A 24586-nucleotide genomic window follows, 5' to 3' on the forward strand; every position below is an offset into this window, starting at 1 on the left:
GCAGATAGTACAGTATAGAAACTGTGGGAAATATATAATTGAGACCCTTGCCTCCATAAAGTGGAGAAAGGAAGCCGGGCTGCAGGACAAAGCTTGCAGTTCCAAAATTCTGCATGCTGAGGAAATCACCAGCAAGAAGACCGTCTAAAGTGTCAGATTTTTCAAGAACACTTTATTTAAAGGCTCAAAAGGTGTGAAAAATAAGACCCTCACCATTAAATTCAGGTTCCGTTCTGGAAAGGCTTTTGGGACAGGGCATTTGCAGGAGACTCCCTTAAGAATCCAGACCATAGCCATATGTGCTGTTAACAATGATCTCTCAATCCAGCCTCAAAAACAAGCCAAGGCAGATACTTGAATCTTTAAGGAACCTAGAACCAAACCTGACCCCCTTGCAGAACAGCTTCTATAGCCCACATCCTAGCCTAAAAGGAGAAATCCCTGCAGCAGCACACCATCATAACTCAAAGGTCCTTCATACTTTTGCGTAAGCTTTTTAAAATTTTATTTTTATTTATAAATAAATATTACATTTTACATCAAGAAAAACTCGAAATACAACAAGCATTATTTAAATAAATAAATAAATAAATAAATAAACAGCCCGAAAGATGATATGAAAATCCTCCAACTAGGAAACGAAACTACAAAAAATTAAGCTTGATTAACCATATTGAAGGATAGATCCAATTCAAATTCCAAGGGACTAGTTTCTCAATTAAGAAAATCTAACATGAAATAGGTGGTTACCAATCTATAACTAAATTAAGTAACTTAAGAGGTCAAGTTGACATCCCTCTACCTTCTAAAAAGAATTGCAACTCAACAGGTTCATAAAACACATATGTATGTTGATAAGAAAAAAAATATACATTTACAAAGAAATCTCAATTGAAACCTAGCTCCTAAACAAACAAGTTTAAGTGCCAGGAATTTCTTCCTATGTAATTGAGTCCATTTAGAAATATCTGGGAAAATAGATATTTTCCCTCCCAGAAAAGCAGAATTTGAGAGCCTAAAAAAAGAGGCAAAGTAAGGCCTCTATCTTGTTAAAATACAAATGTCACCAATAAAGTTGACCTTCCAACCACTTCTTCAGAACTCTCCAAAATTTGAGTTATATTCAAGCTATCTGAGGAAACATCCACAACCGAGGCAGCATCTGGAGAACTTGAACGTTGCCTAGGTACTGGAAGATAATAAATCTTATGCAATGGTGGAAAACCAGTATCAGAATAATTAAGTTTTTCCTTTAAAAAAAAAAAAATCTGTAAAACAGATCTTTTGGTAGCCTTGTCAAAAGTTTAGGAAAATTTAATAAGCTTAAGTTTAAATGTCTAACAATTATCAAAGTTTTCCAACTTGCGATGAACCAACAGTTTGTCCTAAGGCAAACTATGCAAGGCTTGGGACTGCTGAACCTGAGTTTCCAAGGCATTAACCTTCACAGAATGAGCAGTCAAAACTTCAACATACACAAAAAGTTGGCAAATGTGAAGATTAAGTAGGGTGGATGTCCTAGAACAGGGGTAGGCAACTCCGGTCCTCGAGAGCCGCAGGCAGGTCAGGTTTTCAGGATATCCACAATGAACATGCAGGAGATAGATCTGCAAGCACTGCCTCCATGGTATGCAAATCTATCTCCTGCATATTCATTGTGGATATCCCGAAAACCTGACCTGCCTGCGGCTCTCAAGGACCGGAGTTGCCTACCCCTGTCTTAAAACATATTCTGTAGAGAGAATCCGAGGCATTCCAAATGGTCTTCAAAGTCACTTTTGTCGGCTTTTCCAGGGGAGGAACTGATGGCACCAGGGGGGAAACCCCTTCTGAATCACTCCCATGTCACTCCTCAACACTAGATCTTGAATCCAGCATTCCATCCTCTGTGTCCTGCCGCGAGGGATCCAGTGGCTGCAGCATACCCTTGGCTCTACTGCCCGACGCTACTAATGTCAGCAGCAAGGACCCCGAAGTTGCCAAATCTTGCAGTGGTTGAGGAGTTGCCAGACCTTGTGGGCCGAGTGATACTTCACTCCCAAGGCCCAGGCTCTCCCTTGCACTGCAGCCAGCCGGAATGCCCTGAGGGGTCGATAAGAAGCCCGTAATGACTGCTTGCCACAAATCAGGGGCCAAAGGCTGTCTGGCAGCTACAGGAATCTTCTCCTTCCAATTAAGCATCACAAAAGTAAGAAAACGCCACAATAATTGAAGAAACAATGTGCCATCTTGGATCTCCCATGCGTATGCATTTGAAATTGAATGCTTACTAGCTTAGAGCAAAGTGGTAACTACCTCTTCTGAATAAGCTTTCCTTCTCAGTTGCAACCTCTGAAGAACCAGGCTGTAAGAAAAAAGGTTGTAGGATCCTCCACTATCAGTCCTTGAATCAGGCGGCCCTTTTCTATGGAAGGTGAAGTGTTTTATCTATCTGTAGACAAATGATATCTGTAAAACAAGGCCGGAGTGCAAAACGATCCTCTAAGTACTCTGCCTAGCATTGGTAGAGGTGGAAAATGTAAAGAAGTTGCTGTGTTGGCCAAGGCTGAAGAAGTGCAGCTAGGCCATCAGAACCTGGATCCTTCCTCTTACTGAAGACTCACAGGACTTTGGAATTGCTCCTTGTTGCACTGGAGATCCAGACGCGAAGTGCCCCATTGTTTCATGATTAACTAAAAAGCCTCTGCTGACAATTTCCACTCTCCCAGATCGAAGGAGTGTCTGCTCGAGTAATTTGCTTGGGATTTCTGAATTCTGGCTACACGTGCTGCCGACAGAGCAGATTCCTCTGTGCTCAGTCCAGCAAAAACTTTGCCTTCTTGGCTACTGGTACACTTTGACCACCCCCTTGCTTACGTAGGTCACTGTCGTCACACTGTCACTCTGTTTTATATCAAGAACAAGGCCACTCAAAGTGTCAACTCAACTGCTCTGAGTTTCAGTTGATTGATGGACCAGGTCGCCTCTTGTGGTGTCCTTGTGCCCTGTGCCAATTTCTCGTTGCTTAAGCTCCCCAACTGTATAGACTCGCATCCAGCCCATGACCCAAGCCCAGGGAAAGAAGATTCACTCCTTGACCGATACTGCTGTCTCACAGCCACCAGGCCATTCTGAATTTAGCTTGAGATGTGTCCAGGAAGATGAACTTCAAATTTGGTGGCATTGCAAAACAAAAACATATCAGTGTTGTAGAGCACAATTTTCTCTTTCAGATGATATTGTTCACAAGCTAATTCAGACAGACTCTTTTTTAATAATTGGCTTTGAACTTTGGTACATTTTACCATTTGCGCTGACAGTGCCAACTTTGAAGAGATCCTGCAGGGTGGTTATAGATGCTGGTTAGTTGCAAATCTGACAGTATTATGTCCAGCACAAGCATAATGCTTGTTCAAAATTTCAAGTCCGTATCTTTGTTTACATGGAAGTTGTTGCGGTCTGAATATTGGTCCAAACAACGATGAGTTGCGACCAATTTTGATGCACACTTTGAGTCAACTTGTTTGACTGGATTTTGCATTCATAATGTTAAAATGTATTTCATCGGAATTAGCATAAAAAACTGTACAGGATTTGAATTTTTTAGCCATTCTTATGTGTTTGGATTTTATTAGACCCCAAAAATGGCATTTTGGTAAATGTCGCGCGCTCGTGGACTGACCACCTTTCAGAAAAGGGGGTCTAGATCTGCAACTCAAATTTTGGGAAACTTCGTTTAACACCTGACTTGCGCAAAAGATAAAATTTGAACAAAATTGGAGACATGATGGTGGGAAGGTTTAGACCACTTGGCATGGAATGACCCAATTGCCATGTATAAGAATGAATGAATAAATAAATAAATAAATCCATCTCATGCATATTCATTGCAGATATCCTGAAAAACTGACTGGCAAAGGGGTACTCCAGGACTGACTTGGGAAATACTAATGTAAAACGCTCACAGAGAAGAGACAGACTGAATAAGCCACATTTACACACTATCCCTGCTCAGCGGCCCACATTGCTTGTGCCGGCCAGCATGCCCTACCATTCAGCAGATGTTGCCTGACTGCCTCGGCCTACTTCAGGCCACGGGACCAGTATACTGTCTAGGGCTCTCTCTGGGTGTGCCTAGAGGAAAATTCTCTACTTATTTCTCTATAATAGCATTAGCCCCTAACAAAGGGGATAAAGCTAGCCTAGTCAATTTAATTTTATCTTTTGGTATATGTACTGCTGAAGCGAGCACTTTTGGAAAGAGTGAGAGCTGCAGGTGGAGTCTGTGGAAAGCACACCCAAACAGGATAAATGAACGAGGGGTGGGAGAATAGAGACCCATACCCTGGGGTGTGCTGGTAAATTGTTAACAGGGGGCTCTCTCTCGCCAGCAAAGTAAAAGAGAATTCAGGAGGGGCCCAAGCCCACATTTTGGGATCCATTTGTTAAAGTAGCCATGGAGAACCGGCTCCCAAAATTCTTAAAAACTTAAACGGCTCTCGAGAGCCTGTAAGAGCCTGCTCCAGCACACCACTGCCCATACCCCTCGGGCAAGGCCCTGCAGGACCGAGCCACAGCCTCACACAGTTGCACTAGGAAGTGCGATTGGGGGCTGCAGAGCCAAGCTCCGAGCTCAAGCAAGTACGGTCCCAGGACTTACACTTGGGAGCGGCCGTTAGGCTTGACCATGCTGTGCAACCGTAGCAACTAGAGCAGGAAGCTAGGCCAATAACAGAAGCACCGTCAGCAGGACCTACCACCCCGCTGAAGGTAGAGAAAAATACTGGATTGTCCCAGGGACCACCTCTGCTTATGCTGGTGATGTCACTGGCAGAATTCAGTTTTCTCTACCTCCACCTGCTGGTAGGAAGGGATAATACCCATTTGTGCACAACGGTGGAGCTGGTGCTAAGAAAATGTGTTTTATTTTGAACTGGTCTCAATAAAGAGCTTTTATCAATAACAGACACACTCCTCAGCAATGCCTGACGTCTGCTGATTGAATTTTATCAATCTCCAATAGAGCAGTGCATCCACTGCCATTTAAAAATATTATTTCTTTTATTTATGGTTTGAATCCCTAATTTGTGAATTAGAGGTATATGGGTATTACGATTCCTATATGTAATTTCATTTTCTTCAGTTTATGGTTTTACCTGTACCAATATACACTGCTACACAGGTTGGGTTTTTGTACTTGATCATTGTAATTTGTAACCTATTTTTTTCTAAATGTCCCATAACAGGATCTGCTCAGCGGTCAATGGTAACATGAGACAATGAAAGAAAGAACAATCTGTAGATTTTTAATACACAAACATTTTTTCTACTATAATTAAGAAGAAAATGGTGTCAAAACCAAATCATTATCGCTTACATGATACTTCATTTTAGTTAGAAAATTATTTTCATTTGGGCTCTAAGCTCACCACTAGAAAAATATTTTCATCTGGGCTCTAAGCTCACAACCAGAATAAAGAAATCCCACTGATGCTCCTTGTGACCCTGGACAAGTCACCTAAATCCTCCACTGTCACAGGTACAAAAACTTAGATCATAAGCACTCTGGGAACTACCTACTGTATATGAGTATATAAATAACCTTGAGCTACTACTAACTGTATGAACAAATTCCAAAAACAAAGCGCTAGAAGTGAAAGCAGGTAAAACAACAAAGCAGACCTTGTAAAAAACACAGATAAAATACTCCCAGTTCAACATAAAATGCATTCACAGCGTTTTTATGAGAGATTGATTGCAGAATATTGCTTGCTATGTTTTAACAGCTGCACCAGCCAGGATGATTTTGGAACTTTACATCAGCTGGTTATCTACTGCCCCTGATGCAGCCATTTGTACTGGCGAAACGTGGTCATATCCGTCATTTTATGTTGAACTTCTGGGAAATTTTAATCTATTAACAAAGACTGCTTTTTTTTTTTTTAACAAGTTCTGCCTTGTTGTTTTACCTTCCATATTGGATTTGGCAGACTGCCTGCCTTGTTTTTTTTTTTTTTTACTTTTGAGCAATGAAAGAAGGAAATACAGAACAGGATGAATGGCACATACCAACTGTTCATAGGCAGCAGCTCGGTTCTGATAGAACGTAGACAGGTCAACATGCTTCTCTGAAGGGCAGAGACTAATGGCCTCTGTATAACACTGGATGGCTTGTTCATATTTACCAGCTTTAAAATACTTATTGCCTCTGTTCTTTGCAGCCTGGGCCTTATCCAGGGGACTCTAAAAAATAGAAAAACATTCTATCACTAGAAGGAAATGGAAAAGGTGGTCTACCAGATTCCATCATTAAGTGCATTGGTTTTTGGCATGGGGGAAAAATGTTATTCAAGCAAGTAAAGCATAAAGTAGTGGTCACTCAGAGCAACCCATTTACATTTGTAGTAGGTCATAAGCCACCTCAGTAATTATTTAAGCATTAAGATTTAAAAATAAAAATAGCAGAATGTGGATTTGTAGTTTGGATCTCATTTAACATGTGACAGAGGCAGAAGCCTAAGCATAACTGTATGGCAGAGAGACATTGGAAAAGGTGTGTGTGGGGGGGGGGGGGGGGGGGGGGGGTAAAGCGAATGCTACATACCTGTAGAAGGTATTCTCCGAGGACAGCAGGCTGATTGTTCTCACTGATGGGTGACGTCCACGGCAGCCCCTCCAATCGGAAACTTCTGTAGCAAAGTCCTTTGCTAGTCCTCGCGCGCCCGCGCGCACCGCGCATGCGCGGCCGTCTTCCCGCCCGAAACCGGCTCGAGCCGGCCAGTCCAGTATGTAGCAAGACAATACACTTCAAGGGAAGACACAACTCCAAAGGGGAGGCGGGCGGGTTTGTGAGAACAATCAGCCTGCTGTCCTCGGAGAATACCTTCTACAGGTATGTAGCATTCGCTTTCTCCGAGGACAAGCAGGCTGCTTGTTCTCACTGATGGGGTATCCCTAGCCCCCAAGCTCACTCAAAACAACAACCATGGTCAATTGGGCCTCGCAACGGCGAGGACATAACTGAGATTGACCTAAAAAATTTACCAACTAACTGAGAGTGCAGCCTGGAACAGAACAAACAGGGCCCTCGGGGGGTGGAGTTGGATCCTAAAGCCCAAACAGGTTCTGAAGAACTGACTGCCCAAACCGACTGTCGCGTCGGGTATCCTGCTGCAGGCAGTAATGAGATGTGAATGTGTGGACAGATGACCACGTCGCAGCTTTGCAAATTTCCTCCATGGTGGCTGACTTCAAGTGGGCTACCGACGCAGCCATGGCTCTAACATTATGAGCCGTGACATGACCCTCAAGAGCCAGCCCAGCCTGGGCGTAAGTGAAGGAAATGCAATCTGCTAGCCAATTGGATATGGTGCGTTTCCCTACAGCCACTCCCCTCTTGTTGGATCAAAAGAAACAAACAATTGGGCGGACTGTCTGTTGGGCTGTGTCCGCTCCAGATAGAAGGCCAATGCTCTCTTGCAGTCCAATGTGTGCAGCTGACGTTCAGCAGGGCAGGAATGAGGACGGGGAAAGAATGTTGGCAAGACAATTGACTGGTTTCAGATGGAACTCCGACACAACCTTTGGCAGAAACTTAGGGTGAGTGCGGAGGACTACTCTGTTATGATGAAATTTGGTGTAAGGGGCCTGGGCTACCAGGGCCTGAAGCTCACTGACTCTACGAGCTGAAGTAACTGCCACCAAGAAAATGACCTTCCAGGTCAAGTACTTCAGATGGCAGGAATTCAGTGGCTCAAAAGGAGGTTTCATCAGCTGGGTGAGAATGACATTGAGATCCCATGACACTGTAGGAGGCTTGACAGGGGGCTTTGACAAAAGCAAACCTCTCATGAAGCGAATAACTAAAGGCTGTCCTGAGATCGGCTTACCTTCCACACGGTAATGGTATGCACTGATTGCACTAAGGTGAACTCTTACAGAGTTGGTCTTGAGACCAGACTCAGACAAGTGCAGAAGGTATTCAAGCAGGGTCTGTGTAGGACAAGAGCGAGGATCTAGGGCCTTGCTGTCACACCAGACGGCAAACCTCCTCCATTGGAAGAAGTAACTCCTCTTCGTGGAATCTTTCCTGGAAGCAAGCAAGATGCGGGAAACACCCTCTGACAGACCCAAAGAGGCAAAGTCTACGCTCTCAACATCCAGGCCGTGAGAGCCAGGGACCGGAGGTTGGGATGCAGAAGCGCCCCTTCGTCCTGTGTGATGAGGGTCGGAAAACACTCCAATCTCCACGGTTCTTCTGAGGATAACTCCAGAAGAAGAGGGAACCAGATCTGACGCGGCCAAAAAGGAGCAATCAGAATCATGGTGCCTCGGTCTTGCTTGAGTTTCAACAAAGTCTTCCCCACCAGAGGAATGGGAGGATAAGCATACAGCAGGCCCTCCCCCCAATCCAGGAGGAAGGCATCCGATGCCAGTCTGCCGGGGGCCTGAAGCCTGGAACAGAACTGAGGGACTTTGTGGTTCACTCGAGATGCGAAGAGATCCACCAAGGGGGTGCCCCACGCTTGGAAGATCTGGCGCACCACTCTGGAGTTGAGCGACCACTCGTGAGGTTGCATAATCCTGCTCAACCTGTCGGCCAGACTGTTGTTTACGCCTGCCAGATATGTGGCTTGGAGCACCATGCCGAGACGGCGAGCCCAGAGCCACATGCTGACGGCTTCCTGACACAGGGGGCGAGATCCGGTGCCCCCCTGCTTGTTGACATAGTACATGGCAACCTGGTTGTCTGTCTGAATTTGGATAATTTGATGGGACAGCCGATCCCTGAAAGCCTTCAGAGCGTTCCAGATCGCTCGCAACTCCAGGAGATTGATCTGTAGATCGTGTTCCTGGAGGGACCAGCTTCCTTGGGTGTGAAGCCCATCGACATGAGCTCCCCATCCCAGGAGAGACGCATCCGTTGTCAGCACTTTTTGTGGCTGAGGAATTTGGAAAGGACGTCCCAGAGTCAAATTGGACCAGATTGTCCACCAATACAGGGATTCGAGAAAACTCGTGGACAGGTGGATCACGTCTTCTAGACCCCCAGCAGCCTGAAACCACTGGGAGGCTAGGGTCCATTGAGCAGATCTCATGTGAAGACGGGCCATGGGAGTCACATGAACTGTGGAGGCCATGTGGCCCAGCAATCTCAACATCTGCTGAGCTGTGATCTGCTGGGACGCTCGCACCCGCGAGACGAGGGTCAACAAGTTGTTGGCTCTCGTCTCTGGGAGATAGGCACGAGCCGTCCGAGAATCCAGCAGAGCTCCTATGAATTCGAGTTTCTGCACTGGTAGAAGATGGGACTTTGGGTAATTTATCACAAACCCCAGTAGCTCCAGGAGGCGAATAGTCATCTGCATGGACTGCAGGGCTCCTGCCTCGGATGTGTTCTTCACCAGCCAATCGTCGAGATATGGGAACACGTGCACCCCCAGCCTGCGAAGTGCCGCTGCTACCACAGCTAGGCACTTTGTGAACACCCTGGGCGCAGAGGCGAGCCCAAAGGGTAGCACACAGTACTGGAAGTGGCGTGTGCCCAACTGAAATCGCAAATACTGTCTGTGAGCTGGCAGTATCGGGATGTGTGTGTAGGCATCCTTCAAGTCCAGAGAGCATAGCCAATCGTTTTGCTGAATCATGGGGAGAAGGGTGCCCAGGGAAAGCATCCTGAACTTTTCTTTTACGAGATATTTGTTCAGGGCCCTTAGGTCTAGGATGGGACGCATCCCCCCTGTTTTCTTTTCCACAAGGAAGTACCTGGAATAGAATCCCAGCCCTTCTTGCCCGGATGGCACGGGCTCGACCGCATTGGCGCTGCGAAGGGCGGAGAGTTCCTCTGCAAGTACCTGCTTGTGCTGGAAGCTGTAAGACTGAGCTCCCGGTGGACAATTTGGAGGTTTTGAGGCCAAATTGAGGGTGTATCCTTGCCGGACTATTTGGAGAACCCACTGATCGGAGGTTATGAGAGGCCACCTTTGGTGAAAAGCTTTCAACCTCCCTCCGACTGGCAGGTCGCCCGGCACTGACACTTGGATGTCGGCTATGCTCTGCTGGAGCCAGTCAAAAGCTCGCCCCTTGCTTTTGCTGGGGAGCCGCGGGGCCTTGCTGAGGCGCACGCTGCTGACGAGAGCGAGCGCGCTGGGGCTTAGCCTGGGCCGCAGGCTGTCGAGAAGGAGGATTGTACCTACGCTTACCAGAAGAGTAGGGAACAGTCTTCCTTCCCCCGAAAAATCTTCTACCTGTAGAGGTAGATGCTGAAGGCTGCCGGCGGGAGAATTTGTCGAATGCGGTGTCCCGCTGGTGGACTCTACCACCTGTTCGACTTTCTCTCCAAAAATGTTGTCCGCACGGCAAGGCGAGTCCGCAATCCGCTGCTGGAGTCTATTTTCCAGGTCGGCGGCACGCAGCCATGAGAGCCTGCGCATCACCACACCTTGAGCAGCGGCCCTGGACGCAACATCAAAGGTGTCATACACCCCTCTGGCCAGGAATTTTCTGCACGCCTTCAGCTGCCTGACCACCTCCTGAAAAGGCTTGGCCTGCTCGGGGGGGAGAGCATCAACCAAGCCCGCCAACTGCCGCACATTGTTCCGCATGGTTATGCTCGTGTAGAGCTGGTAAGACTGGATTTTGGCCACGAGCATAGAGGAATGGTAGGCCTTCCTCCCAAAGGAGTCTAAGGTTCTAGAGTCCTTGCCCGGGGGCGCCGAAGCATGCTCCCTAGAACTCTTAGCCTTCTTAGGGCCAGATCCACAACTCCAGAATCATGAGGCAACTGGGTGCGCATCAGATCTGGGTCCCCATGGATCCGGTACTGGGACTCGATCTTCTTGGGGATGTGGGGATTAGTTAGAGGTTTTGTCCAGTTCGCAAGCAATGTCTTTTTTAGGACATGGTGCAAGGGAACAGTGGACGCTTCCTTAGGTGGAGAAGGATAGTCCAGGAGCTCAAACATTTCAGCCCTGGGCTCGTCCTCCACAACCACCGGGAAGGGGATGGCCGTAGACATCTCCCGGACAAAGGAAGCGAAAGACAGACTCTCGGGAGGAGAAAGCTGTCTTTCAGGAGAGGGAGTGGGATCAGAAGGAAGACCCTCAGACTCCTCGTCAGAGAAATATCTGGGGTCTTCTTCTTCCTCCCACGAGGCCTCACCCTCGGTGTCAGACACAAGTTCACGAACCTGTGTCTGCAACCTCGCCCGGCTCGACTCAGTGGAGCCACGTCCACGATGGGGGCGTCGAGAGGTAGACTCCCTGGCCCGCATCGGCGAAGCTCCCTCCGCCGACGTAGTCGGGGAGCCCTCCTGGGAGGTGGCCGCAGTCGGCACCGCACGCGGTACCGACGTCGGGGACCTCACCCCCGGCGATGGGCCAGCCGGCGCCACGCTCGACGGTACCGGAGGCGCAAGCACCGGCGGTACCGGAGGGGTAGGGCGCAACAGCTCTCCCAGAATCTCTGGGAGAACGGCCCGGAGGCTCTCATTCAGAGCGGCTGCAGAGAAAGGCAAAGAGGTCGATGCAGGCGTCGACGTCAGAACCTGTTCCGGGCGAGGAGGCTGTTCCGGGCTGTCCAGAGTGGAGCGCATCGACACCTCTTGAACAGAGGGTGAGCGGTCCTCTCGGTGCCGATGCCTGCTGGGTGCCGACTCCCTCGGCGACCCAGAGCTCTCGGTGCCGACGCGGGGAGGCGACCGGTGTCGATGCTTCTTCGATTTCTTCCGAAGCATGTCACCGGAGCTCCCCGGCACCGACGAGGAGGACGTAGAATCCAGCCGTCGCTTCCTCGGGGCCGAGGCCGAAGGAGGTCGGTCTCGGGGGGGCTGTACCGCAGGAGCCCTCAGGGTAGGAGGAGACCCACCCGAAGGCTCACCGCCACCAGCAGGGGAATGGACAGCCCTCACCTGCACTCCTGACGATGCACCACCGTCCGACGACATCAGCAGACGAGGTCCCGGTACCACCGACGTCGATGCAGCTATCCGAAGTCTCGGCGCCGATGCAGAGGCCCGATGCCTCGATGCACTCGATGCAGGGGCGGCCGAGGAAGATGGTCTGGACGCTGACGACGTCGATGCACTCGAAGATCCCGGTGCCGATGCCGACGAAGAGCCCGAGAACAACACGTTCCACTGGGCTAGTCTCGCTACCTGAGTCTGCCTTTGAAGCAGGGAACACAGACTGCAGTTCTGAGGGCGGTGCTCGGCCCCCAGACACTGAAGACACGACGAGTGTCGATCAGTGAGCGAGATAACCCGGGCGCACTGGGTGCACTTCTTGAAGCCGCTGGAAGGCTTCGATGTCATGGGCGGAAAAATCGCGCCGGCGAAATCAAAGTCCGAAATGACGGAAAAAGAGCACCAAACAATTTGTAAGGGAGAAAATCTCGACCGAGGCCGAAAAGAGGCCTACCCCGACGACGAAAGAAAACTTATCGGGGCAAAAAGCTGGAAGTACGGGGAGGATTAACACGAAACCCGGGGGGGGGGGGGGGGGGGTTTCCGGAGCACTTCCCGACACTTGAAAAGACTTTTCCGAAGAAAAACACGTCAAAATAAATTTGGACGCGCGAGGTCGACTTTCCGGGGCTCGACACGGCGAAAACACGACCGTACCGAGTGCGGACAAAAGAAGACTGGCCGGCTCGAGCCGGTTTCGGGCGGGAAGACGGCCGCGCGGGCGCGCGAGGACTAGCAAAGGACTTTGCTAGAGAAGTTTCCGATTGGAGGGGCTGCCGTGGACGTCACCCATCAGTGAGAACAAGCAGCCTGCTTGTCCTCGGAGAATCGGGCTTATCAATTGCTCAGCATCATCACATACACCTACATCAGCAGAGAGCAGATCCTCAAACAAATCATTTACTGCCTATACATGTTCAACAGGATCATTAAAGTCGCATGTACCCAGCAGTTCTTTCAAAATCAGGGCTGTGGAGTCAGAAGCAATTTTGAGTAGGTAAAAATGTACCAACTCCAATTCCAGCTTCAAAATTGAAACTTACATTATAGTATATGGTAAAATTATCATTTTACAGTTACATTTTTTGTTCAGATTCTTTGTTCAAACTTCACATAAATATATTTTGTGGTCTATTAGTCCTACTTTTGTAAAGAAATATCCTACATTTCTGTAATTAGTCAAATCTCTCTTAGATTTACTACACATAGTAGGAGTCGGAGTTGGACAACAGAAAAAGAGAGGGTTTGGAGTCCAAGGTTTGGTGTACCAACGCCAGAGCCCAGTTCAAAATGAGCAGTGGAACAGTGCTTCAAATTCACTTTGCTGTGTTATAAACACTACCATTTCTACAAGTCATTAAAATTGTTCCAAACAAGGGTCAATGTGCAATTTGAGGTTTTACATTAATTTGGCAAAATGTTTAGGAAAATTGTAAAACAACATTCTGTTCAAACTATAGACTAAATACATTCCTAAAGGGTGTACAAGCTAGCAAAATGGATGAAGCATGCTGGCTGATAAACAATGCAGTTGAGGACCTGCAGCCTCAAGCCGAACTCAATGCCTTCATTTAGCTGCCTGGAGGCAGTGTTCCACTTACAAAGAATATACAGATACCTTACAGAATTATCAGATACAAATTAATCCCCCCCAAGAAACACATGAAAAAGTACTGCAATATTTAGACAAAGGAGAAATAATGTCTTACCGGATAATTTTATTTTCTTCAGTCAGTGACACTATTCTGCACAAATGGGTGTTATACCTTCTTACCAGCAGGTGGAGGTAGAGAAAAATGAATTCTGCCATTGACATCACCATATAAGCTGTAGTGCTTCCTGGAACAATCCAGTATGAATCTGCCCAAGCAGCAGAAGGTCCCTTTGTAACACACCTATACCCCATCAACCACTGAGGCTGCAATGATAATCAAGTGAGCAAAACACCACAGTGGCACTCGCTACCCTGTATATACCATGATATAACCACGTCACGGGAACCCCATATGACTGCCAATCACACATTTTTTTTAACGCACAGAGCACACCCAGAACCCCAGGCCGATGTTGTCCATGGGTGGGATTGCAGAATGCTGTCACTGAGTAAAGAAAATAAAATTATCCAGAAAGACAACATTTTTTTTTTCTTAGAATCAGCTCTACAGTTCTGCAAAAAAAAAAAAAAAAAAAAGGGATGTACTGAAGCAGTCTATTGGGTAGGAGGACAAGCCCCCCCCCCCCCCCCCCCCCCCCGAATAAGAGCTCTGCTGAAAGTGGACTGGCCAACATTTCCAACCTGTAGTTGCAGCTGTTCCTGATGCCTTCAAACATGCTGTAGTGACACCACTCCTCAAAACAACTTCATTGGACTTTACTTGCCCTTCCAACTATTATCGCCCATTTCCCTCCTCCCTTTCTTATCCAAGCTACTTGAACGTGCTTGTTCACCGCCATTGCCTCAAATTTCTTTCATCTCAAGCTATTCTTTATCCACTTCAATCTGGCTTTTTGCCCTCTATGTTCAACTGAAAGAGCCCTTACTGAAGTTTCTAATGACCTGTTCCTGGCCAGATCCAAAGGTCTCTATTCTATTCTCATCCTTCTCGACCTATCTGCTGCTTTTGACACACTCCTTGATACGCTGTCCTCACTCGGATTTCAAGGCTTTGTTCTTTCTTGGATTTCTTCTTACCTCTCCCACTGCATTTTTAGTGTTATGCTCTGGTGGATACTCCTCCACTTCTATCCCACTATCAGTTGGTGTACCTCAGGGCTCTGTCTTGGGACCTCTTCTTCTCTCCATCTATACATATTCCCTTGGTGCTCTGATCTCCTCCCATTGCTTTCAATATCATCTTTATGCTGATGACTCTCAAATCTATCTCTCCACACCAGAAAGTTCAGCAGGAATCCATATCCAAGTCTCAGCCTGCCTTTCTGACACTGCTGTCTGGATGTCTCATCACCATCTGAAACTAAACATGGCCAAGATTGAGCTTCTTATCTTTCTCCCTAAACCCATCTCTCCTCTTCCCCCATTCTCTATCTCTGTGGATAATACTCTCATCCTCCCTGTCTCATCAGCTCATAACCTTGGGATCATCTGACTCCTCTCTCTTTAGAGGCATATATCCAACAGACTAATAAAACCTGTTGCTTCTTTCTATACAATATCACCAAAATTCATCCCTTCCTTTCTAAGCACATTACCAAAACCCTTACCCACCCTCTCATCACCTCTCACTTAGACTACTGCAACTTTCTTCTCACAGGTCTCCCGCTAAGCTATCTCTCTCCCCTTCAATGTGTTCAAACTTTTGTTGCACGACATATTCCAACAGTGTCACTACACTCATATTAGCCCTCTCAGGTCACTTTATTGGCTCATTCATTTCTGTATATAGTTCAAATTCTGCAGCTCCTCAGTATTTCTGTACTCCTCTCTCCCTACACTCCTCCATACGAACTCTGTTCATCAGGTAAATCTCTTATCTGTACCCTTCTCCTCCACTGCCAACTCCAGACTCTGTTCCTTTTATCTCACTGCACTGTATGCCTGGAATAGACTTCCTGCGTCAGTATGTAAAGCTCTGTCTCTGGCAGTATTGAAATCTAGGCTAAAAGCCCACCTTTTTGAGGCTTTTTAACTCCTATTCACTTGTTTAGTACCCATGCCTGTTTTATCATTCCCACCATAATTCCGTAATCCCTATTTGTCCTGTTTGTCTGTCTTGATTATACTGTAAGCTCTGTTGAGCAGGACTGTCTCTGCCATGTTTAGTGTGTACAGCATACTAAGTAGTATTAGTGGTGGTGCTTAGCAAAGGAATGGAGTAACGACCAGGCTGCTGTCCTGCAAATATCCTCAAGGGCAGTGGCCTGAGCCCTAGAAGAGTGGGCTTTCAGTTCTTGGAAGTACCAGACAATTCTTGCCTTGATTCACCTTGCAATGGCGTCCTAGTCTTGCCATCCAAGAGCCATGGAAAGCACAAAGAGGTGGACAAGGACTAAATTCATTCTCAGGTACTGGAGCAGCATCCTCCAGACATTTTATTTATTTGTATTTGCTATACTGCTTTCACTAACTTAGCAAATCAAAGAGGTTAAAATGCTAAAATCAAAGAGAAGATTAGAAAAGAACTATAAAATTCATATAGAAAAGCTGGGACCACTCATACACAGCCATATATCTAGTTTGTGGAGCTTCTGTCAAAAAGGAAGGTCAAGCAGACCTCCTGATTAATATGGAACAGAAACACCACTTTCAGCATAATGGAGGGGACCTTATACAGAGACCCTGAGTCCTCCATGAAGGACAAACACAGGTCCCGGCAAAACAGTGCTTGCAGTTCGGAGATTCTACAAGCAGAGCCGATTGTTACAAGCAACACCACCCTGACGGCAAGATCTTTGGTGGAAACCAGGTGCAGAGGCTCAAACAGTACCCGGAGCACCAGAATGAGGTCCCACAAAGGGAAAGAAGGGCATAGTAAAGGGTGCAGATGAGCCACCCCCTTCAGGAACTGCGCCACCTCTCTATACAAAGCCAGAGAGATACCATTCACCATCAAACAAACTGGTCAGAACAGCAACCTGGACCCTCATGGAGCTCAGAGTCAGCCCCTGATCCAGACCTAGTTGCAGAAACCCCAAAATATCAATCTGATGCCTCCAGGGAGACAGGGAGCAGATTCAAGAACTCGCCAGACCCTGACATAAGCCATGGACCTAAAGGCCTTCTTGGAGCACAGCAGCATCGAGACCACTCCTGGGGAGAACCCACATGTCTCTAAATGTCTCCTCCCAACGGCCAAACCGTAAGCCAAAGGGAATCTGGATCTTCAATATCTACTGGCCCTTGCTAGAGCAGACTCCAGTCCATAGACAGTGAAAGAGGATCTTTCACCAGGAGACACCGGAGAACTGCATACAATGGCCTGCAAGACTAGTCTGGTGCCACTAGCAGGACCAGATGACAATGACGCATAATCCTGCGCAAGAGATGACCTATCAGAGGCCACAGAGGGAAGACATAGATGTGCTCCTCCAATGGCCATGGTTGAACCAGGGTGTATATCGCCTGGGAGGCCAGCTCCCTCTACTGGATGAAGCAGTGCTCTGCCTTTCCACCGACCCTGGATACCATCAGATCGAACTGTGGAGTGCCCCATGATCCAGAATGAGCTGAAAGACCTGTTGCCCCAGCTCCCACTTTCTTAGCTCCAAGAGGAAACGACTGAGAAAGTCTGCCTCCTTACCCGCAATGTGGACCACTCAAAAGGGCCTGCGGATGGGTCTCCTCCTACTGACAGAAACACGCTGCCTCCAGGGCCACCGCCCGACTCCAGGCGCTGCCCTGCTAGTTTATGTACGCCACAGCTGTGGCAGTGTCCGACATAACTCTGCTTTACCCCAAGGAGCGGTTGAAACTCCTACAGAGCTAGGTGGGTTGCCAGGAATTCCAGGCGATTTACAGCCCAGGTCGCCTCCTGGCTCAACCAGGTGCCCTCCACCTCCCGGCCCAGAGAGTGAGCTCTCTAACCGAGGAGACTTGCATCGATGGTGACCAGAAGCCACTGCAGGGGATCCAGACTAACACCTCTCAGCAGGTGAACCAGACTATCCAACCAGGCAAGATTGAGCCTCACCTTGGGCAGGACAGGCAGAGGACAACAGAATCCTGTGAGGCTGATGATCTTTGAGGCAACAGGGCTCCATGGCTGCAGAGGAGCCTCCACCTCCAGCATAGCAGCCATGGAGCCCAAGAACTGAAAATCCCACAACTGGTACAATTGCACCTGGAGCTTCTGCGGAAGAAACACCATCCCTCTGGCAATGCTGAAGCAGACCCGAAAAACAACAGGGGCTGAGGCAGACAGATGGCTCGCGGGTTGATTCAATACCCCTGGGAAGAAAATAAGTAACCAAACTAGCCTCCGAAGCCGAGTCAGCCCAAATCAGCCAGTGGGCCAAGCAGGGATCAAACTGAATACCCTAACACCAAAAGGTGCGCAGCCAACACCCTCATCACCTTGGAAAACATGAAGGGCACCAAAGCCAGGCCAAAGGGAAAGGTCCAAACCTGAAACTGTAACCCCAATGCAGAGGAAGTGTAGATCTCTGCAAAGAGAAAGTGAAGGTAGGCCTCCTCGAGGTCCAGGGAAGTCAAGAACTCACTCGGCCACTCCAAAGAAATGACCATGCAAAGCATCTCCATCCAGAACTGCTTGACTCGCAGATAAGCATCCTGAGGTCCAGGATGGGTGATAGGAACCGCCCTGCTTTGGGAGGCTGAAATAGATGGGAGTACCTGACCAGGCTGCGCTCTGCCAGTGGAATGGGTTCCAGCACTCCTAGATTGCAGAGATGCTGAAGGGTAAGCTTTAAAGATGAATAATATATATAAAATCGGATTAATATATAATACAAAACCAAAGTATATCTTTTTTGCAAAACAATAAAATACATAGCCAAACCACCCCAACGGGGTGATACACCTTAAACCACTAAAACCTTTCATACTACAATAGGGTAGGCATTGACCATCCTAAGCTTGGAGAAATATTCCTTCCCAGAAGTTCGTTAGCTCCTCCTGAGGAAGTGTTAAGTGAAATATGGATCTATATTGAGGATCTACGAGTGAGATCAATTTGGTTCATCGATACATGATACACTTGCAACAAGTAAGAAAGAGGCTAGTGAGTGAGGCTAAGATGGCCGACAGGTAAGGAGCTCCGAGACTGAGCTCCCGAGGTCTAGGGAATTGGACCTGCCTGGACCACGCCGCGCTGTCTCCGATCGGGCTGGAGGAAACCGGGGGCCGTCTGGCTGCTAAGTGGGGGACCACAGGTTCGCAACGGCCTCGCTGGACTCTGGATTCTGGACAGCAGTGAGCCGGGACTGGTCGCGGGGTTGATCACGGCAGCGGGCCTGCCTCGTGGTCGCGGTGCGTCCCCGACTGCCTCTCTGGCATGGCCCGAGCCATCCAGGTGACCCCCGGTACCGGGCCTCTCTGGCGTGGCCCGAGCCATCCAGGCGACCCCCAGTACCGGGCAGGCAGAGATCCGGCATGTCTCAGTGTGCTACCGCCGCACTCCCCTGCTGGAACGGCCCGGGCTCACTAGACACAGATCGGGGGCGCACCGACACGGGAAGATTACCCGTAAGGCCAGACCAAGTGGTAGAGGTGGGCCACGCTAGCACCTTCTGCTCCTGCAGGCTGACTCCTGCGGCGTGGCGGATCACCTCGTCTGACCAGGCCCGACCACGCTACAGCATCGTCCAGGGCTGTGATGGGCCTGAGGGTCTGTCGTTAAGCCCTCACAGCCTCGCAGTCTGTGTCTGTGCTGCAGTTCCAGTCTGCCTGATCTGTGTGCCCCGGATTGTCCCAGCCCCGCTGCTCTCTGCTCTGGCTGCTCCGGTCCGCCTGACCCAGCTTATTCCATCCACCTGACCCATTCTGTTCCAGTGTGTTCCGGTCCACCTGACCCAGCTTGCCCCAGGCCGCCTGTTCCAGCTTCTCCAGTCCATCGGCCCCAGCTTGACCCAGCTTGCCCTAGCATGTTCCAGACCGCCTGTTCCAGCTTCTGCAGTCCATCGGCCCCAGCTTGTTCCAGTCCGCCTGATCCAGCTTCTCCAGCTTGTTCCTGTCTGCCGATTCCAGCCTGTTCCTCCAGCTTCTCTCTGCTCAATCCAGCCCGCCGATCCGGCTTCTCCCTGCATGTTCCAGTCCACCGATCCAGCTTCTCCCTGCTTGTTCCAGTCCATCTGCTCCAGCTTGTACCTGCTTGTTCCACTCCCTGCTTGTTCCAGTCCACCGATCCAGCTTCTCCCTGCTTATTCCAGTCCATCTGCTTGTTCCAGTCCATCTGCTCCAGCTTGTACCAATCCGCCTGATCCAGCCTCTCCCTGCTTGTTCCAGTCCATCTGCTCCAGCTTGTACCAGTCAGCTTGATCCAGCTCCTCCCTGCTTGTACCAGTCCATCTGCTCCCTGCTTGTTCCAGTCCGCCTGATCCAGCTTCTCCAGCCCGCCTGATCCAGCCTGTCCCATCCGCCTAAACAGTGTGTCTGCTCCAGCTTGTTCCTGCCTGCCTGCTAGCCAATCTAACCAACCTCCAAAGTGCTACAGCCTGCTCCAGTCCTGCCGCCTGCTCCAGTCCATTTGTCTCAGCTGGTCTACTTCAGCGTGTTCCAGTCCATCCGTTCCAGTTTACTTCAATCCGTCTGCTCCAGCTGACTCCAGTCCTGCTCCTGCCTGCCTGCTAAACCATCAACCAACCTGCCTGCCTGCTAGCTTGTCAGCCATTGACTTACTTGCCTGCCTGCTAACTTGTCAGCCATTGACTTACCTGCTCTCCAGTCCATCAATTCCAAGCCTCCAATCCAGCTTTCCCGCTCTATCTGCTTCACACCTCAGTCACTACACATACACCTGTTACACCTCAATCACTACTTATGGCCCCTGTCCACATTCTCTTCCTTGCCCTGTCCCTTCCTAATCTTTTTCCCTTCCCCCTACCGCTGTCTACCACTGGAACTCATTGCCCACCCATGTCCTCTCCCATCCTGCTCGCTATGGCCATACCCTATTCACCCCCATCCCTCACCACCTCACCATCTCTCTTGGCCCCCTCCTCCTTCCTAGCTCTCAACCTTCAACACTTCCTTCCTGCCATTAACCCATCACCATTCCTTCTAAGTGCATCCCGTCTTCGTCGCCCGACCTCCCCCACCCTCCTCCGCACTCTCTTGCTCCTCCTCTTGCTATCCGCGGGAGACATTAATCCTAATCCAGGCCCCCCTCACCTGTCCTCCTCCTATCCATGCAAACTATTCCGTGATGTCTCCAATCTCGTCTCTATTACCCTCCTTCCCCCCTCTTCCCTCCCCTTCTCATGTGCCCTGTGGAATGCCCACTCAGTCTGCAACAAACTGCCCTTCACCCACGATCTCTTCATCTCTCGTTCCCTTCAACTGCTCACCTTAACTGAAACCTGGCTTTCCCCTGATGACTCTGCCTCAGTCGCGGCCCTTTACCATGGAGGTTCTCTCTTCTCCCACACTCCCCGCCCAGTTGGCTGCGGTGGAGGCGTCGGGCTACTACTCTCGCCCTCCTGTAGTTTCCAACCCCTCCTCCTACCGCAGTCTCACTGCTTCTCATCCTTTGAAGCACACTCCATCCGGCTATTCTACCCATTGCCACTCAGAGTGGCAGTCATTTACCGCCCCCCTGATAAATCCCTCTCTTCCTTCCTCACCGACTTCGATGCTTGGCTTTCCGTTTTTCTTGAACCCTCATCTCCGTCCCTCATTCTCAGAGACTTTAACATACACGTTGATGACCAATCCAACCCTCACGTTTCTCAGTTCCTCACTCTAACATCCTCCTTCAACCTCTAGCTATGCTCCACCACCCCTACTCACCGAGACGGCCATTGTCTTGACCTCGTCCTCTCCTCTTCCGGCTCTCCCTCCAATTTCCACGCTTCAGCTCTTCCTCTCTCCGATCACCACCTGATCACCTTCACACTTCTTCACCCCCCACCTCAGCCCCGTCCAACTTTAACCACTACCTCCAGGAATCTCTAGGCTATTGACCCTCCCACCTTATCCTCTAGTATTTCTAATCTCCTCCCGTACATCATGTCCTCCGAGTCTGTCGACAAGGCTGTCTCTGCTTACAATGCCACTCTCTCCTCTGCTCTGGAGACCCTCGCACCATCCACCTCCCGTCCCACAAAGCGTACTAATCCCCAGCCATGGCTGACCCCTTGCATCCGTTACCTTCGCTCCTGCGCCCGATCTGCTGAACGCCTCTGGAGGAAATCTCGCACCCATTCAGATTTCCTTCACTACAAATTCATGCTATCCTCCTTCCACTCCTCCCTATTCCTTGCCAAACAGGACTATTACACCCAATTGACCAATTCTCTCAGCTCCAACCCCCGTCGTCTCTTCGCCACCCTTAACTCCCTCCTCAAAGTGCCCTCCGCTCCCATCCCCCCTCACTCTCTCCTCAATCACTAGCTGATTACTTCCGCGACAAGGTGCAAAAGATCAACCTTGAGTTCACTACCAAGCCATCTCCTCCTCTTCATCCTTCAACCCTCTCCCTCAACCAACCAACCCAGGCCTCTTTCTCCTCCTTTCCTGATATCACCGAGGAGGAAACCGCTCGCCTTCTTTCCTCCTCGAAATGCACCACCTGTTCCTCTGATCCCATCCCCACCAACTTACTTAACACCATCTCTCATACTGTCACCCCCTCCATCTGTCATATCCTCAACCTCTCTCTCTCCACTGCAACTGTCCCTGACACCTTCAAGCACGCCGTAGTCACACCTCTCCTCAAAAAACCATCACTTGACCCTACCTGTCCCTCCAACTACCGCCCCATCTCCCTCCTACCCTTCCTCTCCAAAATACTTGAGCGTGCCGTTCAGAGCCGCTGCCTTGATTTTCTCTCCTCTCATGCCATCCTCGATCCACTTCAATCCGGTTTTCGCCCTCTACACTCGACAGAAACAGCACTCTCTAAAGTCTGTAATGACCTGTTCCTCGCCAAATCCAGAGGCCACTACTCCATCCTCATCCTCCTCGATCTATCCGCCGCTTTTGTCACTGTCAATCATGATTTACTTCTTGCCCCACTGTCCTCATTTGGGTTCCAGGGCTCTGTCCTCTCCTGGTTCTCCTCCTATCTCTCCCACCGCACCTTCAGAGTTCACTCTCATGGATCTTCCTCCACCCCCATCCTGCTATCTGTTGGTGTTCCCCAGGGATCTGTCCTTGGACCCCTTCTCTTCTCAATCTACACCTCTTCTCTAGGCTCACTGATCTCATCTCATGGCTTCCAGTATCATCTTTATGTTGATGACACCCAGCTGTATCTCTCCACACCAGACATCACCGCCGAGACCCACGCAAAGGTATCGGCCTGCATATCCGACATTGCTGCCTGGATGTCCAACTGCCACCTGAAACTGAACATGTCCAAGACCGAGCTCATCGTCTTTCCACCAAAACCCACTTCTCCTCTTCCTCCACTTTCTATCTCAGTTGATAACACCCTCATCCTCCCCGTCTCAACTGCCCGCAACCTCGGAGTCATCTTCGACTCCTCCCTCTCCTTCTCTGCGCATATCCAGCAGATAGCCAAGACCTGTCGCTTTTTCCTCTTTAACATCAGCAAAATTCGCCCTTTCCTCTCCGAGCACACCACCCGAACTCTCGTCCACGCTCTCATTACCTCTCGCCTTGACTACTGCAACTTACTCCTCACCGGCCTCCCACTTAGCCATCTATCCCCCCTTCAATCTGTTCAGAACTCTGCTGCACGTCTTATATTCCGCCTGGACCGATATGCTCATATCACCCCTCTCCTCAAGTCACTTCACTGGCTTCCGATCAGGTACCGCATCCAGTTCAAGCTTCTCCTACTAACCTACAAATGCACTCAGTCTGCTGCCCCTCACTACCTCTCTACCCTCATCTCCCCTTACTTTCCCGCCCGAAACCTCCGTTCACAGGACAAATCTCTCCTCTCAGTACCCTTCTCCACCACTGCCAACTCCAGGCTCCACTCATTCTGCCTCGCCTCACCCTATGCTTGGAACAAACTTCCTGATCCCTTATGCCAAGCCCCCTGCCTGCCCATCTTCAAGTCTTTGCTTAAAGCCCACCTCTTCAATGCTGCTTTCGGCACTTAACTCTTACCTTTCAGGTAACCTAGACTGCCCCAATTTGACTGCCCCTATCGGACTGACTGTTCACTTGTCCTTTAGATTGTAAGCTCTTTGAGCAGGGACTGTCCTTCTATGTTAAATTGTACAGCGCTGCGTAACCCTAGTAGCGCTTTAGAAATGTTAAGTAGTAGTAGTAGTCCCAGTTTTCTTTGAGTCAATGGTGGATTATTCTGTGAACAGATTCATAGGTTTGGGCACACTTGATCTTTGACATTTGGACATATTTAAAGCTTGCTGTTTCCAATTTTGATTTACAGGCATTTTTGGACACTTTTTTTGGACATTGTAGTATGAAAGCTTTTAGTGGTTTAAGGTGTATGTCATATCATGAGTAAGGGGGTATGTCTTTCAACTGCTTGTTGGGGTGGTTTGACTATGTATTTTATTGTTTTCCAAAAAAGATATACTTTAGTTTTCTATTATATATTAATCCAGTGATTTTATATATCAATTATCCTGGCCCTCTCAAGGGGACCATCCAGGGACTTCAGCTCCACCATCATCATGTGGATGAAGGCCCTATGGAGCAGAAAATGCTTTGGGGCCCTGAGGAGCCCACTGAGCTTAAGCATAGAGGCCCCCACGACCTCGTCTAAGAGACGAGACAGCTCTTCACGATGAAAGAGCCAGAACCTATAGAGCTGCTCTTCCACAGCCTCCTGACAGAGGGTCCTTAGAACCAGAGTGCAGAGGAGACAGGGAGGACCTTTGACACCTCCTCTGCTCCCTCTAAATAACCCGGACCTTCCGGAATGACCACGATCCATTCTACAATACTTAGACCCCAAAATGGGGGGGCCCTGCTGACCCCCTCGGGGCCCCCACCAAGAGGATGAGGGTTAGGGACCAAGAGAGAATTTGTGCAGATTTTGCTGAACCATCTGGGTCAAGCTCTGGAGC

The 24586-nt window shown here is 49.3% G+C and overlaps 1 protein-coding gene across 1 annotated transcript in view; it reads right to left on the minus strand.

The window, feature by feature from the left end:
- The window catches only part of TOMM70 (translocase of outer mitochondrial membrane 70), a 124736-nt gene that overhangs the window by 80535 nt on the left and 19615 nt on the right, over positions 1-24586 (minus strand). The window contains exon 2 of the mRNA XM_030204072.1: positions 6049-6222. Within this exon, the coding sequence (XP_030059932.1) occupies positions 6049-6222 (174 nt within the window). The remainder of the gene's footprint in view (positions 1-6048; positions 6223-24586) is intronic.

The sequence above is a fragment of the Microcaecilia unicolor genome, chromosome 5, assembly GCF_901765095.1.
Source record: "Microcaecilia unicolor chromosome 5, aMicUni1.1, whole genome shotgun sequence".
Taxonomy (NCBI): Eukaryota; Metazoa; Chordata; class Amphibia; order Gymnophiona; family Siphonopidae; genus Microcaecilia; species Microcaecilia unicolor.